The sequence below is a fragment of the Perca fluviatilis genome, chromosome 13, assembly GCF_010015445.1.
Source record: "Perca fluviatilis chromosome 13, GENO_Pfluv_1.0, whole genome shotgun sequence".
In the NCBI taxonomy this organism is placed as follows: domain Eukaryota; kingdom Metazoa; phylum Chordata; class Actinopteri; order Perciformes; family Percidae; genus Perca; species Perca fluviatilis.
Window position 1 is genome coordinate 12,538,116 of NC_053124.1, and position 18,174 is coordinate 12,556,289.

The 18,174-nt window shown below is 40.4% G+C and overlaps 1 protein-coding gene across 1 annotated transcript in view; it reads left to right on the forward strand.

The window, feature by feature from the left end:
- csmd2 (CUB and Sushi multiple domains 2) overlaps positions 1-18,174 on the forward strand; it is a 268,962-nt gene that overhangs the window by 137,382 nt on the left and 113,406 nt on the right. Inside the window, exons 10-15 of the mRNA XM_039820466.1 lie at positions 1,194-1,315; positions 3,606-3,709; positions 5,766-5,878; positions 12,899-13,081; positions 16,999-17,189; positions 17,471-17,606. Of these exons, the coding sequence (XP_039676400.1) occupies positions 1,194-1,315; positions 3,606-3,709; positions 5,766-5,878; positions 12,899-13,081; positions 16,999-17,189; positions 17,471-17,606 (849 nt within the window). The remainder of the gene's footprint in view (positions 1-1,193; positions 1,316-3,605; positions 3,710-5,765; positions 5,879-12,898; positions 13,082-16,998; positions 17,190-17,470; positions 17,607-18,174) is intronic.

Below are 18,174 nucleotides of genomic sequence, written 5' to 3' on the forward strand. Positions count from 1 at the left end.
AAAATTGCATGGGACATGACGGCTTCAATGGACATCATCTCTGCTCTATTATTTTAATTAAGGTCACCCTCACTGGAGGCACAACTCAAATTAATTACTTTATTCTCCCCTTAACTTCTTAACTTGAGTTCTTTTTTTACATTTTAATTGGGGCGATTTGGTGGGAGAGGGGTTGTGCATCGAGCCACTGACTGGGGCTTGAACACCCGAAGGACCTTTCTGAGACATAACTCATTAAAATTTGGGAAGTTGGTTCAGGCCCTTTCAATTACTTTCAGGTGATCCCCCAAATATGTACACACTCACTTCCCTTAAAGTACTCATTAGAAATTCTGCTTTAATTTTTGAAGGGGTGTTTAACAGTTCTGCCATGCAGACACCCTCAGGCCTCGAGAAAAAAGTCACACTGTCCTTTAAAGCTTGGTTTGCTAACTTCTCACCTACTCTTTTTAAATGAGAATATTAAAGTGTGATACTCAATTTTTGTTTTGTATTTTTTTCTCCAACGATAAAGTCTCCCATACCATACATAAGCTATACTTGGGCAGTACCCAACTATCTTAACGGTTGCCCAAATTTATTTTTAAACATTTTACAGTGGCAGGGGATCATAAAGACATGTCATTGTGTTTGTTTGATTGTTATAATAATTTAGCCTAACAATGTTTACAAAACAATTCCCCAGTATATTTTCGACCTTTGGAAAACAATGTGTGATTTATGGGTTTGATTGAATCTTTCATTAGTCTATTTTTCATGGTGCCACACTAAATTGGCAAGTCAAGTGTTTAGAGGATGCACAGCAGTTTATTTTGTTTGTGCGGCTCTTTTGTTTATAATGTGATGATGGTTTAAAAAACAGTCATCATTGCCATGCACTTGCCAAACAGCTTCATCTTTCAAAAGTGCTGCTTGCTCACAGTTCAGTTCCGTTTTACTCATTAGGATGTTCTTCTTTAGGATGCTATCCATGCCAAAATTGAGTTGAGAGTTTTGAACCCCCATGCAGGTTTTTTTTAAATGAATACAGAAAACAATTAAAAATAAATGATTGATTACACATAATGCACAATGTAGAAATACAATTGCAAGTATAAGTAATAAGAAAAACTTAACAGGTGGAGGCTGATGTGGTTGACAGCCAAACAGCATCAACTATTGTGGATTCAACATGCAAGTGTCTCCCCTTGCAGCACCAATGTGTGGAGGTCAACTGAGAGGACCCTCTGGTGTCATCACATCTCCAAACTACCCGGTCCAGTATGACAACAATGCTAACTGCACTTGGCTCATCACAGCCACAGACACATCTAAGGTAAAAGTCATTAAACATGGGATTCAAGCAACAGCGCAGTGCTAATCTACTGTAATTGCCTGTTTCCAGCGGCGTGTTAAGTGGTGTGTTTAGCTGCCAGCAAATTGACTGGTGTGTTTGCACCTGTTAGAAAAGGGAACTCTAGAGGAAGATCTTCCCTGACATACATAATGCATTTTATACTTTTTGATTATTGCTACAGGAGACATAAGGAAAATGAAAGGGGAGGGGGGGCAGAAGCCAACGGAAGACAAAGAGAGTTGTTAGAAACACCTGTGGTGGGGGAGAGGAGTAAAGAGGAAAAACTGACAGAAGAGTAATGGAGAGATTTTGAGAGCATGCTCAGAGGATATCATGAAAATGCCATAGCCACTCTGTTCAGACCAATGACTTTGGAGTTGTGTTCAAGGCCACCCAGCTGCTTTCCTGCCAAATAGCCTTCTCTGAACTCAAACAAAATGGTTTTACAAATCTGTTCTCTTATTGCACTTTGAGTTAAAGAGAGGCTATGTGAGGTGAGAGGCAAGGCAGAGGGGGTAGTCGGATACAATGCCTGCCACCCTTTGCTTGCTTGCTTGCATACAAACAGACACCCCTGGGTATACCCTTGCTGAAACAGACAACGGTACTTTGGGCTGTCTCTCGCTTGTTGTCTGGTCCATGAAGATGGAGAGAGGCTGTTCTTTCTGTTTAGAGATGTAATGGGCTTCTATTCCTGCCCGTCCGCATAGGCCCAGCCAGAGGAGACGTTAGGTCAGGCAGGAGACTGAGGCGGAACTGCAAAGGGAGGTGGGTAGGACGTGACACAGCTCTTCTAGACCTAAATGCAGCCTCGCTCGTGACATCATGACTAATGTGGGTTCTTGTTGCTTCTTCATAATGTCCTGACGGTACTGAATGCTGTTGTTTTCCGTTGGCAATCTTTTAAGTGTTTATCCGTCAGTGTCAGGGAGACTGGGGTCTCTGTTCTGAAACAACCAAAATGTCAGACATGACGTCAGAGATGGCAAGCAATATAAAGTGTATGTATATATATATACATACATACATACAGTATATGGTTGCTGTGCTTTTTTCCTATCTTGTTTATTCCTCCTCCCTCTGTGCCTCACCTGTTAGTTGGCAGATGGGAGATGAGTTTGTGCTATGAAACTCTATTTATCCAGTGATCTGACCTATTTTGCCTACACATCATCCATCTCTTCTCTCCACCTTGGCAATTTTCATTAGGCACTGGGTTTAACATAGGACAGAATAAAATTTGCATTTATATAAGCTTTTTCATTAGGCCAGTCTCTCTCAGTCCTCTGGAAACATTAAGAATTTGGCGGAAATCAGTGGCAGCCAGTTTAAAATAGGAGACAGTCCTTGTTCTGCTTTTTTTAATTTATATTGTAGGCTCCCACATTACCCTGTTTTTTGTCTTTTTATCAACATTTGTCATAATCAAACCTTATTTGTCTGTCTGTCTTTATTAGAGTTGCCCCTTGCTTCCTTCAGCTAGGGCACACTTATTGATTTTCATACCTTGTTCCACCTTCTCTCGCACAAAGAAATTAGATGAAATAAATAGGTCTGTTTTTTTCCTCACTGTTCCTCACTGTTAAAATCCAATACATTAATCTTTTGAAACTTTTGTGTCACCTTTATGATGCATATATTCACCTTGTGGACAACCTCAAATCCCCTGCCACATCTCCTGGTCCGCTTAAAGTTATTGTGAGTCTGGCTAAACAGGCCACAAAGGCATCTGCAACCTGCTGATTTGATGAGCAAGAGTAGGGGTCATGCAGACCGTCTGGCAGGAAATCCAATATTTGATTAGTGGGAGAGAGTTCATAATCACCAGACAGAAAGTCAGATGCAGCGAAATATGAACACACATATACACATATACATCGACAAAACTCTGTGGCCATACCAAACAGGTGATTTACATAAAAAAGGATGCAAATGAGAATGTGTTCTCACTCGACTTACCTGGATAAATAAAGGTTTAAATAAAGTGTTCTGATTGCAATCAGGTATGTGAGGATTTACGACAAAATATTTAAATACATGGTTAACGATACAAGGATAGACGTTTTACATACAATATGCACAGCTGGTACATACGGTTAAATGGAAGTGTGCCTGACAAATATTCAAAAGAGATTGATGGATGATAGATGGATAGACGGAAAGATGGAAAGTCACAGATGGGATAGGGGTCTCTCCTCTGCACCTGGTGAGGAGCATTCAAGCATCTGCCGTTTACGGTTGTCTTGGCAATGTCCCTGCTGTTGTCCAGGTGATCAAGCTGACATTTGAGGATTTTGACCTGGAGCGAGGCTATGACACCCTGACGGTGGGAGACGGCGAGGTGGTGGGAGACCAGAAGACCGTCTTCCACGTGTGAGTGACTCATTCAACCTCTGTCTTTTTGCCTTTAATCTTCCCTCTGTTCTCTAACTTCTGGCTTTTACTTCGCACCGTCGTCTCTAGCAGTCATTTTCGTTTTTTGCTACTCATGTTCCATGTAATCATATTCTGTTTTTTTGCTTTCTCTTTCCTCTTCAGCTTTCTTCTTTTTGGCACTCTTGCCTTTTCTCCTCCTCCACTTCCCTGCAGCGGGCAACACCCCTCTCTCTTCCCTTTACCCTCGAGCCCTTTTCTCTCTGTTGTACTGTTTCTCTTTCATTTCATCACCACCTGATGCAGTAGTGCATGAAAAATAGATGCTGCAGCACATTGTCAATCATCACCTCTTTCCAATGTTAAAAACAAGATCACAGCCGTGTGGTGCAGCCTTGCGAACTGCATATTGATGCCCCCTAATGGAGTTTGTGCTAGCAGATGCTCCATAACAATTCACAGGATGTTGTTATTAATTGTGCTGAAATTTACCACCTTAATAAAGTTTTTATAGATCAGATTTTTATGCGAGACTGCCTCGCCCGGGTGGGAACTGGGAGGAAGTGGGAGATAAATGAGGGAGAGATTTGTGGAGGAAGGGTTTGTTGATCAGGTAAGATCTTTCTCACTTTAATATTTTTGTGCATATACTTGCACAGCACAGAAATACTGAAAGTGACCTAATCTATTCAATTACGGACTCCCTTTGCCCTTATGGACTTTTTTTTATGATATGAAACTAGACTGAGCAATGCTGTCTTTGAGATCAGATGCGCTCTTGCACACAAACAAAATAGAACAATTTAGGACCAGAGAATATACTGCAGCTATCGGCACAGTCTAATTTAGGACTATATTTTTCGTGAATCAGCGGTGCAGGCAAGCGGTTGAGGTCAGCGGCATGTAACCCTACTGCAGTCATAAATGTGGTGGTTCATAGGTAGTGATTCACAGCCAATCAAAGCCCTTCTTTTCACTTGACAGTTTGATAATGGAAGAGAACAATTTGGCGCGAGTCTGCCGCAAATGTTTTTCCCATGGGGATAATGATGTCCTTGTGTAGGAAGAACATAATTGTCATGAGCAGATAGACTACCTTAATCATACCACCAGCAAGGATAGTGTTTTAGACAGTGATTAGCTTGCAGGTAAATTATAACACAATCACCACATTGTTAGGTTGGATGTTCAGTTACAGTAAAAGTGTCCATACCTGCAAACCTGTGTCTATGGGAAGTAGAATTAATGCATATCTATTGGTCATTCAGGCAATATATCTGAAAAAGGTGTTGCTAATCTTTTAGTTTTAGTAATGCAAACAGTACAAGAGAAGGGTAAATCCCCATAATCTGGTGCACTGTGGTGCTTCTTTGGACACACTACATACTGAATCTTTCCTCCTACATATACGTACATATACGTAGACAAGAACACAGAAACCCACCACAAATTACTATAAGGCAGCAGGAAAGGAAAAAGAAACATGGACCTAACCTTTCCAGACACTACTTCTTTACTACTCCCACCATCCTCTGTGTGCCATCACTAAAATTAGAGCCCTTAATCACTTACTCCACAGCTATACACTTCCTTCCTAATTAGAGTTGGGGGAATTACTATTCAAATAGGATTAAATTACTTATGTGGCATTGACTGATCTTGCCTTCATTTTCCACTTTCTTGTCCCCAACTGTTTTGAATTAAGGTTAGGTTAAAAAAATAAAAAAATAAAAAAGCCTTCTTAGACTGGAATTGCCTGCAACAGTTTTAGAGCACTTATCTTTGATGAGAAAAGTCAGATAGTTAAATATATAACTTCAGGGTGTTTTTTTTCTGCCTGCATTAAAGTTTTTAATAATGCAGTAGAAACAGGGCCTTGGGCTATTAAAGTAAAACAAAATTATCTGCAGTAAGTGCAAACACTGCTCATAATAGTAAAAAAAAAAAAACAACGATCCAGGTTACACAATTGACACACCTTGCAGTCACACTATGCAAAGCACAAACACACAGTATATTCACATGAATCTTTTTGTCTTCTTGTCTCTTTATGTAGCCTGTCTGGTACCACCACTCCAGACCTTGTGGTTAGCACCAGTCACCAGATGTGGCTCAACTTCAAAACAGATGACACCAGTGGCTCCCTGGGATTCAAGGTGTCCTATGAAGGTAAGTGTGGTTACACATTATAGTTGCTAGTCATTGGGATGCGCCGGCTTGCTGGCTGCATTTTCTTTTTAAAAGTAACTTTTTCTATGACAATCTCAAATAAAATCAAGTGCCTTTTTTGGTCATTTACCACAGTGCATTGTGACTCATTGCTCAAAGCTCACAATATGGGCACTGACATAACACATTTTGATTCAGTTGACTGAAACAGTATTGTCCTTCCCTGTATTCATCATCATGAGTTTAGTTTCAAGAACATAAGGGTCAGAGATGCTCCATCTGTCTCATCAAGACTTTTGCAATGAAGCTTAAGAGCGTCATAAGAAAACAGGCGTGGCACTTGCTGCCATGTGAGCTCCTTCTGCCGCATGGCATGCTGCTGCATCTGCAAATTACAGCTAGACTACAAAACCCTTAAATGAAACGTATACTCTACAAAGGACTCAGTCTAGTCAAGGACTATCAGTGAATAAAACCCCAAAGTGCTGGTTCCATTGCAACTATGCACAAATTGTGCTTTTAGATTAATTATTTGTGTCATGTTTGAGCCTTTGAACGCTAATGAGGCATGACAATAAAAGCACTTATTTTTGTCAATTAGCAGGCAATGGCAATCGATGCATCTTCACGGGCTAGTAGTCATTTTGCTGTGTACTTTTATGTATGTGTCTATGTATTGTGTATATTTGTGTGCACACATTTGTGAGCTTTAAAAATGGATTTTAATATGTGTATGTGCTTGCATGCATGTGTGAAAACAAGAGAGACAAAAAGGAGTGACAGTGTGAGTTTATGAATCTGTATGTGTGTGTTCCATCTTTCTGTGTGCATGTGTGGGGGGTTCTTTTTCCAGATAAGTCTGCTGTTTGCCTCTCAGAAGCACAGCGAGTCTTCTCCCTTGCACACAGATGCTTATTTTTCATCAGTAAAAATAACAGAGAAAGTGGAGCAGCATGCTGAACCAAAGTGTAATTAAAACAATGAGTTCTACTTAATGAAGGGGAAGAAACACTTTGAACCACTTCACCTCCCAGATTGAAGCACCCAAAATCTAATTTGCATTCTCAATTACTTGTATTTTAAGCCTGATCATCAAGTGTAATTGCAAACACAGTCATACCAGTACACACACTCCCACCTTACTCATGCATTTGAGTGTGGGTTGCACACACTCTGCAGTGGCCTCAATTTTTCAACTGAAATTTTAACTGTTTAACAGTATGAGTGTTTTTTTTTTAAGAGCCTGTTCAGACAGGTTTTTGAGGTTGAAAGTTGGTCTGAATGTTGTCATGTGTAATCATCTGTTGACAAAATGTTATTGTCAGTGCTTGAATAGGGCTGGCACCCACTGATAATATATGCAGGTAATTTTGCTTAACTACTCAGTAACTATATTCTCATAAAATTAGGTCCAGAACCTTGCCCACTCAAAACTGGGCTTCCTCAGGGATCAGTCCTGGGTCCCCTCTGCTTTTCTCTGTACACCAACTCTCAGAACTGTCATTCACTCGCACAGCTTTTCTTATCACAGCTACGCAGATGACACCCAACTAATTCTCTCCTTTCCGGAGTCTGAAACGCAAGTAGCAGCATGTATCTCGGCCTGTCTGACTGACATTTCTTCTTGGATGTCCACACACCATCGGAAACTCAACTTTGACAAGACTGAGCTCCTTTTCCTTCCAGGGAAGGGCTCTCCTACCCAAGACCTGACTATAACAATTGACAACTCTGTGGTAGTCCCCACCCAGACTGCTAGAAACCTGGGTGTGACACTTAATGACCAACTCTCCTTCGCTGCCAACATTGCTGCAACTACCCGATCGTGTAGATACATGCTACGTAACATCAGAAGGATACGTCCCCTTCTAACGCAGAAGGTTCAGGTTCTGGTTCAGGCTCTAGTCATCTCACGTCTAGACTACTGCAACTCCCTCCTGAATGGCCTGCCTGCATATGCCATCCGGCCCCTGCAGCTCATTCAGAATGCAGCAGCTCGACTTGTCTTCAACCTCCCCAAGTTCTGTCACACTACACCGCTCCTCCGCTCTTTCGCTGGTTTCTAATTGCTGCCCGCATCCTCTTTAAGACACTAGAACTTGCATACAGGGCCACGAATGGATCAGCCCCACCTTACATCCAGACATCAGCCAACCTTCTTGCTGCCCCCACAACTAATCACTCAACGAAATCCAGACTGTTTGCTGTCTTGGCTCCTAAATTGTGGAATGAGCTCCCTGTTGACATCAGGATGGCCAAAAGCCTACGCATATATATATATATATGTATATATATATATATATATATATATAATATAAATTTTTTTTTTTCCCTTAAAGCTGCACTTTCATATGGCTCTTTGCTTATTTAAAGCTAATGTACTTGCACTTACTACTTGTTGTCTGGAGTTTGCACCTTCAGGGTTGAAAGCACTTAATTTGAAGTCGCTTTGGATAAAAGAGTCAGCTAAATGACATGTAATGTAACTTCACATACAGTATAAGGCTTTGATTTGGTGATGGAAATGTGTGCCTGAAAATCCCATTGAGACATTGTATGCGATATTGGATCATACTGGTAAACTTGACTGTTAAAGTGCTTTTGTTGTTTTAGACCTTAGGAGATTGCAATGTAGTTGTTGACAGTAATGTGAGTCTGAGTCCCATTACAATGCTTGGGTTACTCCAGAATGTCAAACAGACAGGAACAACAAATATGCCATTACATCTCGTCCCTTATTCATGAGACTGAAATGCTTTTTCATTCACTCCTGCCTGATCTCCTATACACAACATACACAGAGATACAAACACATGTGTAACAACAGACAGTCCATGAAATACATGTACACACCAATGTACAGAGAGAGACACTTCAAAGGCCTCATATTTATTTCCTTCATTTTCCCTGAAGTCCTAATTGTAGGGACCCATGAGGCAGCGAGGCCTTACTTGAGAAAAGCACCACAGGGAGTTTGAGTTCTTTAGTGCTTACAGTGACAAACAAGTGATTGTATAATTGTGTGTATGCTTGTATGCATTTGTACATGTATGTATGTATGTATGTATTGTTGTGTCCGTCTTATAGCTGTCATGATCTTGCAGACATAGTTTCTGTTGAATCTTATACATTCCCTTTTTACTGTATATTTTCCCTTTAATTTTCTCTCAGGCCCATCTCAAATCCAGCTTTCAGCTTTCCCCCTTTTAAAGGTGACTTCCACGTAAGATCAATGAATTGTCTTGTGAATGAGGCTGCCTCAGGACAGCCATACATCCAAACAGTGGTGAGCTCTAAATATGTGTTCTAAATGATGATCACCATTAGGCCTGAGTATGTATTTATACCCAGCAGCGCCCATGGTGCGATTTAAAATCGTATTAGGCCCCGCCGTCATTTCCTGAATGGATGAGCTTATTCACACTCTGTGTTCCCCCATCCGGATGCCTCGATAGGATGCCTCAGCATTCCCATCTGCAATCTGCAACCTTGGAAAAATAGAAGGAAGAGTGACTGAGTGAGCAAGTGAGTGAAAGAAAGAAAGAGGGATGCATAAATCTTGCGATAATGAAATTGGTGTGTGTGGTTTAAAGGAAGAAGCGTGTTCATTGAGGTGTGTGTGTGTGTGTGTGTGTGTGTGTGTGTGTGTGTGCGTGCGTGCGTGCGTGCGCGCGCGCGCGCGCTCCATGTACCTGAAAGTGCTCATGTCAGCTTCCAGCGCAAGTGAGAACGCTTGTCACATTGCAAGGGAAGAGAGAGTTTGCAGGGGCAGAGAGAGACTGATGCGAGAGGGGTTTGCAGCATTAGTGGGTAACATTATGCAAGGATAAAGAGACAGTAAAGACTACATAGCGGCAAATTGAATTGACAAGACAATAGGAAAATCACAGTTGATTTTGATGTCATTAAGTGTAAAATCTAGTCTGCCTTGTCAGTCACTGCTGATATCCTTTCAGTTATTTCCATTCATGCTTAGCTAAGGCGCCAGACAGGAATGGCTTTGATGCAAAGTTTCAACAAAACCAGGAACAACTAAAGTAATGACCAGACCCAGGAGCTCTATAGCTGAGGATGCATTACCCAACAGAGGTTACTGTTAAGGACATGTAACCTTAACAGCTAGTACTCTCAGATTGTTTTTAATTTAGAGGTGTCACAGATCTGGGCAATTGCAGAAGGTACCTGGTTTCTCACACCATGCAACCCTCACATCTGGTTGAAACACAAGCTCTAGTGCTGCACTGACTCAAAACAAGCAGAAGACCTTTAACATTTCTTCACTCTATTGTTCAAGTATTTCTTCATCATCTTTCTTCAATTGTGTCTGACTAATATCTAAACTGTAACTGTAAACCAGAATTCACTGAGGCACCACCACCTTGGCATACTTCAGCTGAGCCAACACTAATTAATCAGTAGAACTGACTACAGATTGTGTCAGTAACAAAACATATACATAAGGTAGCTTTAAGAGTAAGAAATAAAATGTGCATAATGTTCCTGTAATAAGTGGTGGTAATAATGTAAAGTGCATCCTATTATGCATGTAATGTTCACTTTGTTTTTCCACCCGTTGAGAATGTGTTGTCCTAGTGGACCCTGTGGGAAGAATGTGGGGAATGTGCTGGTGGAAAGCTACATCATCCAACAGCTGAGTTGACTGCAGAACATCATTGTATAGAATGATAAGGAAAGTCATTTTTTTTTCCAGACTGCAGACTCCATGACTGCACATGAATGCACTATTTGTGCAGGCTTCCAAAGTCAGCAAAAAAAAAAAAAGTAAATAGAAAAGTAAATGAATAAATTAGGTTTGGGGAAATGTATCACTATTGGCCGTCCTAGGAAGTCACAATATAGGGTCAGACATAAATCAGTAGTATTCAGTAACTCTATGTTAATAAGCTGACCCCACATTTTCCTGAAACTGGAATTAATGAAAAACTGCAATATCTGTTTTAATTTAGTGTGAGGTCCTGCATCTTCATATCACTTATTACTCATGTAGTAGTATCTTGTCAGTATCGGCTGGAGGCTACAGTTGGCAATAACCTTGAGTTGATAGGTCTTTCTCTCTGCCCCTTTCTTCTGTTTAAAGATAATATGAAGGTTAAAGCGCCCATATTATGCTCATTTTCAGGTTCATAATTGTATTTTGAGGTTGTACCAGAATAGGTTTACATGGTTTAATTTTCAAAAAACACCATATTTTTGTTCCTCTTTCACCCTGTGTGTTCAGGGGTCTCATTTATAAAACTGTTCGTAGGATCCTTTCTATAAGTGTACGTACGTCCAAAAGCCCAAAATGGTGTACGCCAAAAAAAAAGTCTGATTTATAAAACCGTGTACGCACACCTGTAAGCAATGTTCCCTTTATAAATCAGAGATTACCTACAAGTGTGTGTACGTGGATCAGCCTCTTATCCCGCCCTGTACATGCCTATTTTTAACCATAAATAGACAATGCAAAGCACCTCGTGAATGCTGATCAGTATATGAATGACACTGGCAGTTGTTACACCGAATCATGATGACTGGCGGAGAAGAAGCAAAAAACTTCTCAGACGTTAAGGAATTGCTGCAAATTGAATTATAATTTTGGCCTGTTCTTGCACAGTGAAGGGAAACCTGATCTCTAACTTCATGTATTAATAATATACCAGACGTATATGATAAGATTTAACAGAACTATATATTATTTTATAAAAAAAAACAAAACACTTAGCTGTCTGACATTACACTCTGGAAACAGCTGGTTTCCCCCAGAGTGGCGAGGACCTGTAGCCTATTTGGACCGGGATGGCACGGTTCCAGCGCGTTGCCCTCTCTACTGAACCCAATTCAGTACATAGATCCACGAGCTCAGCTTTAGGGAATCTAAATCGGCATATTAGCCAGTCATCGTCATGGTCCCTGAAGTCTCTTTTTCTCCTGATTCTTCCATTGGCGTAGTCCTCCTGCAGGGCCAGCAGTGCCATCATGCAGCATTACGCACGGGTTCACCACAGTTTTATATGTTTACAACAATTTGTGATTGTTAACACCTTGCCAACACAGCATCAACTAGTGGTATCCCCCACCCCGAGATACAATTTGAAGACGGAAGACAGTGTAATAGGCAAACACACTTTTCTTCATGCAGGTTTTGTCACAAACCGTATTAAAGTTCGGACTGATAACGAGAACATTAAGGGTAACGATTGCGAGTTTGCGTGGAGGACCGCACATTCTCCCGTCAAGTTTGTCACAACCTTTGCGTGGGAAGTGGCGTACGCACACAGTCCCATTTTGTGCGTATGCCACGTTTATAAATGAGACCCCAGGTCTCTGTTTTAGCTACAGAGTGAGACATCTCACTTCTGTACCATCTTTGTTGGCAGTCGCACATGCACAGTAGCTAGGTAAGGATCACATCAGCTAGCTAGTCAGGTCAGTTACAAGGCAGGATTAGCTGGGAGACTTCTTCTAAACAAGGGCACACTTCCAACTCTGCGTGGAATACCTGCAGAACAGGGACATGTAAGTAGTTATTTTGTAGATGATGGTGAAGTTGTGTGTGTTGTAGCAGTGTTTTGCCATTGAGAACGAGGTAGCATGCTAGCGCTAGCAGTTAGCCACCTCGTCTCGGCTAGTGACGTAGAAAGCCCTGCAGATTTTGAATAGCTCACCCGGAGACTGAAGGCAGAAGACATTCAGAAACCCGTATCTCACTCAAAACAACATGGATGTTTTTTTTTTCCAAGTTTGTATGCGTGTGGAAGCACCAGAGACACAAAATAACCCAAAAGTGATTTATTTTCAAAATATGGGCACTTTAAGGAGAAGACAGTCAGGGAGGTGGCTTGTGTTGATTCAGTTGTAACATTTATGTGTATTTATACTATTATTATAAGTAACAGAAGCAGGCCTTTATTTGTATAATCCTCATTCATGTTTCTCCAACTAAAATAATATTTATTATCAATGTCAATTTTGCATACCTAATATTGTTGTCTATGTGTTTATTTTTTAACTACACAGAAATTGACCAAGGCAGTTGTGGAGATCCTGGAATCCCAGCTTATGGCAAACGGGAGGGGGCAGGTTTTCGTCACGGGGACAGACTCTACTTTGAATGTCTACCTGCCTTTGAGCTGATGGGGAAAAAGAACATCACCTGTCAGAAGAACAACCAGTGGTCTGCTAAGAAACCTAGCTGCGTTTGTAAGTTCTTGGATGCCTTATGTTATTCAGATTCTACAAACACCATTTGCGGACATGTGCATGAGTACAACGCTACTCAAGGGGGGCATAAATATGTATGTTTGTGCAGATGAGTGCTGCATAATAAATGATCAGATTATCCCTACCGTTTGCCCAGCCGAGGCTGTGGATTTGAAACAATAGGAGTGCTTATTAGCTAATTAACGCCATGAAAGACAAACACAGAGAGTGAAAGAGTTAGAGGATGAGGGCAAAAGGAAAAGAGAGCTGACCGTGCAGATAATGCCCACTGTTGTATTATTTATGAGATAATAGAGTGGACAAAAAGCTGCAGTATCTAGATAAACCTCACGGAGCTGAATGACACAGAGGCTGCTGGCACAAGAGTCAATTTGGCCACATAACACTGGTGAACATTGTTTATTTAGTTAACATTTAACAAACTCTTTTAATCATGCAGATACAATGCAGCATGCTTGTCTTTGTCATTGATGTTGACAATGTTGTAGAGTTGTTCATTGCCTACTTTTTTGTTTGCATGTGCATCAGATATGAGGGATATTTATTTCTATTTATTGCGAACACAGTGTTCCGATCCTAAACAGTTAGAGCACATCCTGTAGCTAATAGTTTCTAAAGAAATGCAGTTGGATGCACATGGATGCAGAACTAACTGAAAAGTTGAGATAAATTCATTACTTACAAGAAGGGAGAAGTCCTCCCATCTTTGAGGATGATAATATTAATATTGCTCCTGCACTGCTGGGTAAGCATTTGATTATAATTAATAATAAAAAAGGCAACCTTAGCTGCAAATCCTGATAGTTGTATTCCCATAACTAGGCTATTTAAAGCTACTCTGCATATAAATGTAAATATCTAATGTGCATTTGGGAAACAAAGTAGTGTTTTGTTTTACTGACTAAGACTCAAATTATCTTACAGATCCCCCTACAACCTTTCCATGTTTCTTCAATAACTTTGAACTGAATTATCCTTAGTTTTGTGTTGATGTTGAGCTTGCAATTAAATTTAAGGTTGCTGAAATGGAATTGTCTGGTTTTCCAGACAATTCGGGGCATCCTTAAAATGCCAGCCTATGTAAATCCCCAGACAATTAATAGATTAATTATAATTGATAGATAGACTAGACCAATCTGCCTTTTCATGGGCCAGTTTCTCACCTCAAATTATTCCTTTGTTTATTTAGAAACCGATGAATAGTTGAGAAAATGTACATCTCCAGAACCGTTGCATTGTTTTCAGAAATAAGAGCAAGTGCCCATGACACACCAGGAGTGGTCTGTTTGTCCCATCAGATATAGATATCTCAGTTTAAAATCGAGGTATTGTGTTGTTGCCCTCTCGGCATAACCATTGGCGTAATCGGGATCAAGTGACAGCATGGACAGTAGTGAGGGAGAGAGATGAGACCATTTCTCATTTACATTGCCAACACATTCCTTAAAGCTAGGCATTGCTTGAAAAAAAATTATTTTGGGTACTTTTTTCAGCTTATGTTTCAGTTTAGGCTTCCTCTATCCCCATTTCATTCCACGAGGTTTACCTAGCGCCGGCAGGCATTTTAGTGCTACTACAACTGCCAAAGTCCAACACCCAAGACATTCTGTATCCTTTTGTTATCGCTGATGGGCCATTAACGCATCATACTTCTCCATCTCTGTAGTGCTGTGTTAATCTCTGTAGCAGCAAGAAAAACATTCAGCCCCTGCACTATTGCATAATTATTATGCATGTCAATGACGTCATTGGACCTCAGAAGAGGGAGGAGGACAGAGGACAAGATGACTGGCTGATACTGACTGATGTCTGTGACAAATAACTCTAAACTTCACTCAATATGAGTTTATATAGTGACTTTGCTTTTGTAAACATTACTGTTGATGCTCTACAAACATTTAGTTTCCACTAGACATTGAAAGTGAAACGTAAGTCCCACTGGCATTGATTCCTTGTGCTATTTACAGATGGTTCTATTTGAATGATTTCTCCTTTCTTCATAATGTGTAGGCCTACTCCTTTTTGTTATTTGAGTAGTTTATCTTTCAACAGGCTGCTGAAGCGCTGCCTGCTTCCTCGCACCTATGTTGAGCAAGTGTGCAGATTTTTCCACGAGGCGTGAACAAATCTTGCAAGATACACACTGATAATATATTATAAACAATATAGAAGACATATTATATGTTATATAAATTGTCTGATTCTTATAAATGATCAAATTTGCATCCCCTGCTTGCCAACCCTTCTAAATTTTCCTGCCACTCTCCCTGCTGTTCTACTGGAGTTTCCATTCCCCCAATTTTTACATGATACAATATCAAAACCAGCCCATCTACTATATTTATTTAGAAATAGCCTAGTGTCTCTTCTGTTTGGTTCTGTCTGATGCTGTTTTGAGTTGTAAGCAACATATAACCTGCAGCTTAAAACCTAAAAGGCATGAAACTAATGCTGAAACATGGTAATCAATTTCAGCATTTTTATTTTTGGCAAGTAAACTGAATGATAATATAATAGTATAATGGTGCAAATGATTACATTATCACATTTTGTCAAATGAAAGAACGACAAAAAGTCCCCTCAGCATTTATATGTATCCCTCCATGACTCCCGTGCGCAGTGCGTCTTTCAGTTCAACAGTCAACACACAACCTGCCATCTGATCGCGCACATCCACACCAACCTATGGAAATAATACAATTTAGAAACGTTACTGTTTTGTTCAAATGTGTCACATAAATACCATTCCTGATATTATTATAGCGTATAGTGCACACAAAGGACTCCCGTAATGGGACACAACTTTTATAGTCAGAGTGTGATTAGTTTCGCTTTCATTTCTGATATTATACACATATGACAGGATGGATACTGTATACACACCTTAGTGCGATGATTATAGGTGATTATAATAGCATGTGAGTGAATATTGGGGTGCAAATGAGTTTCTGTGTTCCATTTATTGTCTCAATATGCTGTGCGGCCATTATGCAAATGCATCACTTACTGTAATGGAAAATGACATATTTGTCTATTAACATATCTTACTATTGACATTTATTTATTTTATTTTATTTTTTACTTTTTAGCTGTGTGAACTCTTTACCTCTGTTTTGATGTATGGACCCTGATGGCCTAACTTTATGTTCTTCTGTTTATCTAAAGTGCAGAGACTGGCTTTTCTCTACCTCCCATTTTGGTCCCAGATTTGGAGGTCAGAGGTCAGATGGACTGATAGTCAGAAGGGCTGTTCATTTTACCCCCTCCCCACTGCTGTCAGCTTGTAGAGGGTTAATAAGCAAGTGATTCTCCAAGACTCTTTGTTCATTCTCTCAGACTCTCATGATGAACTGAACCTTCTTTGCGCAAAGAATCTACCAATTACGCAGCGGAGGAGAGGACCAGTGTTAATCGCCGCTGTTCCTGGCGAATAAAGGGGGGTGTTTTGGTGAAAAACAACACCCAAAACCCATCTATTCAGCAATCCATTTTCTAAATGTTATTCTGTCATTATGACAATATAAGAATGTGCATAATAGTCATTTAGGAAAAAGTCGGGGCGGGAAGGAAACATAACAATGATTGAATAATTACATTTTTTTAATCACAAATGGTGTGGGCTATGGCGGTTCTATCGTTAAATAAGATTTTGTTTCTTGTTTTTGTTGTGGGTTTGTCCTCTCATAAGCATAGATACATAGGACAAATTTGCCACAATCTGTTGTAATATGTTATTGGCATTCAGACATATTTAGACATGTGTGTGTTTGTGTGTAGCATATTGTCTTGTAGTCAGCAAAAGTAAATTGAATTTCCTCCTATACACTCAGTTTATGTTGCTTTGTTTTATCCTTTCCCCCTCTCTCTCTGTCTATATCTCTTCATCATTTCTATAGTTTCCTGTTTCTTCAACTTTACCACTCCATCTGGGGTACTGCTGTCTCCCAACTACCCTCAGGAGTATGGCAACAATATGCACTGTGTGTGGCTGATCATCACCAATCCTGAGAGCCGCATCAATCTGGCCTTCAACGACCTCAGCATGGAGAAACAGTTTGACTTCCTCTCGATCAAGGATGGGGGAAAGGTATTGCAGAATTACGTATATGCTATTGTCATCAGTTACCCGGAATAGTTTTGTTGCAACTTCAACTATTGACCTGTCTATCAGTCGTGCATGTGAGTAGGAGAAGCAGCCTGTATAATTTTAAGTACGAGCCAAACAGCCACAGCTGCCAGTGTCGTTGGACTTGCTTGTCATTTTATCTGTCTACCTCCCTGTTGGAGCTGTATACTCTCTGACTTCTTTCCCTTTGTAGCTTAGAATACCTTTTGTCTCATCAGAAACTCTTTATCTTTTTTTGTCAGGCTGAGTCTCCTATCCTGGGTACCTTTTCCGGTGATGCCCTACCTCCTCCTATAACAACTAGTGCCCATGTGGCCCGACTGGAGTTCCTGACTGACCACACCTACACAGACAGAGGCTTTAACATCACCTTTACAAGTACGTTTTGGATGTTACTTCCAAAGTAGATAAAAGCAAGTCTTTAAAGCTTATCACAAAAGCCTGGACTGACTGGATGTTTTGTATTCTGGATCGTTTGTGCCATGTGTACAGTGTGTGTTTATTTGTGTCTGTGCGTGTATGTGTGTGTGCATGCATTAATTATCTGCCATATCTATGTCTCCCACAGACTGCATTAAAACTCATCCACCTATCAGCAACACATTCCTTGCACACACAGTCAAAAGAAGAAAAAAAAAAGAAAAATGACAAAAACCCTGTCTTTATTGTCTAAATAGAGACTTGACATCTAAATAAAGCCCAAGCAAAGATGCAGCATCCTTACCTGACAGATACATTGCGGCAGTGCTCATTATATTCTGCTCTGGGTAGCTGCTGACTTCTGAGGAAATTCCAGATGGGTTCTGTGCTCTGACGCAGTACACATTGGCTGCATGCTGGTAAACCCATTTCATGGATATACTGTACGATGAGGGTTTGGCAGCAGGATTATTGCATTGATTGCATATGCGTTATTGTTTAATGAGCCTGATCTTTGCATTCTTCC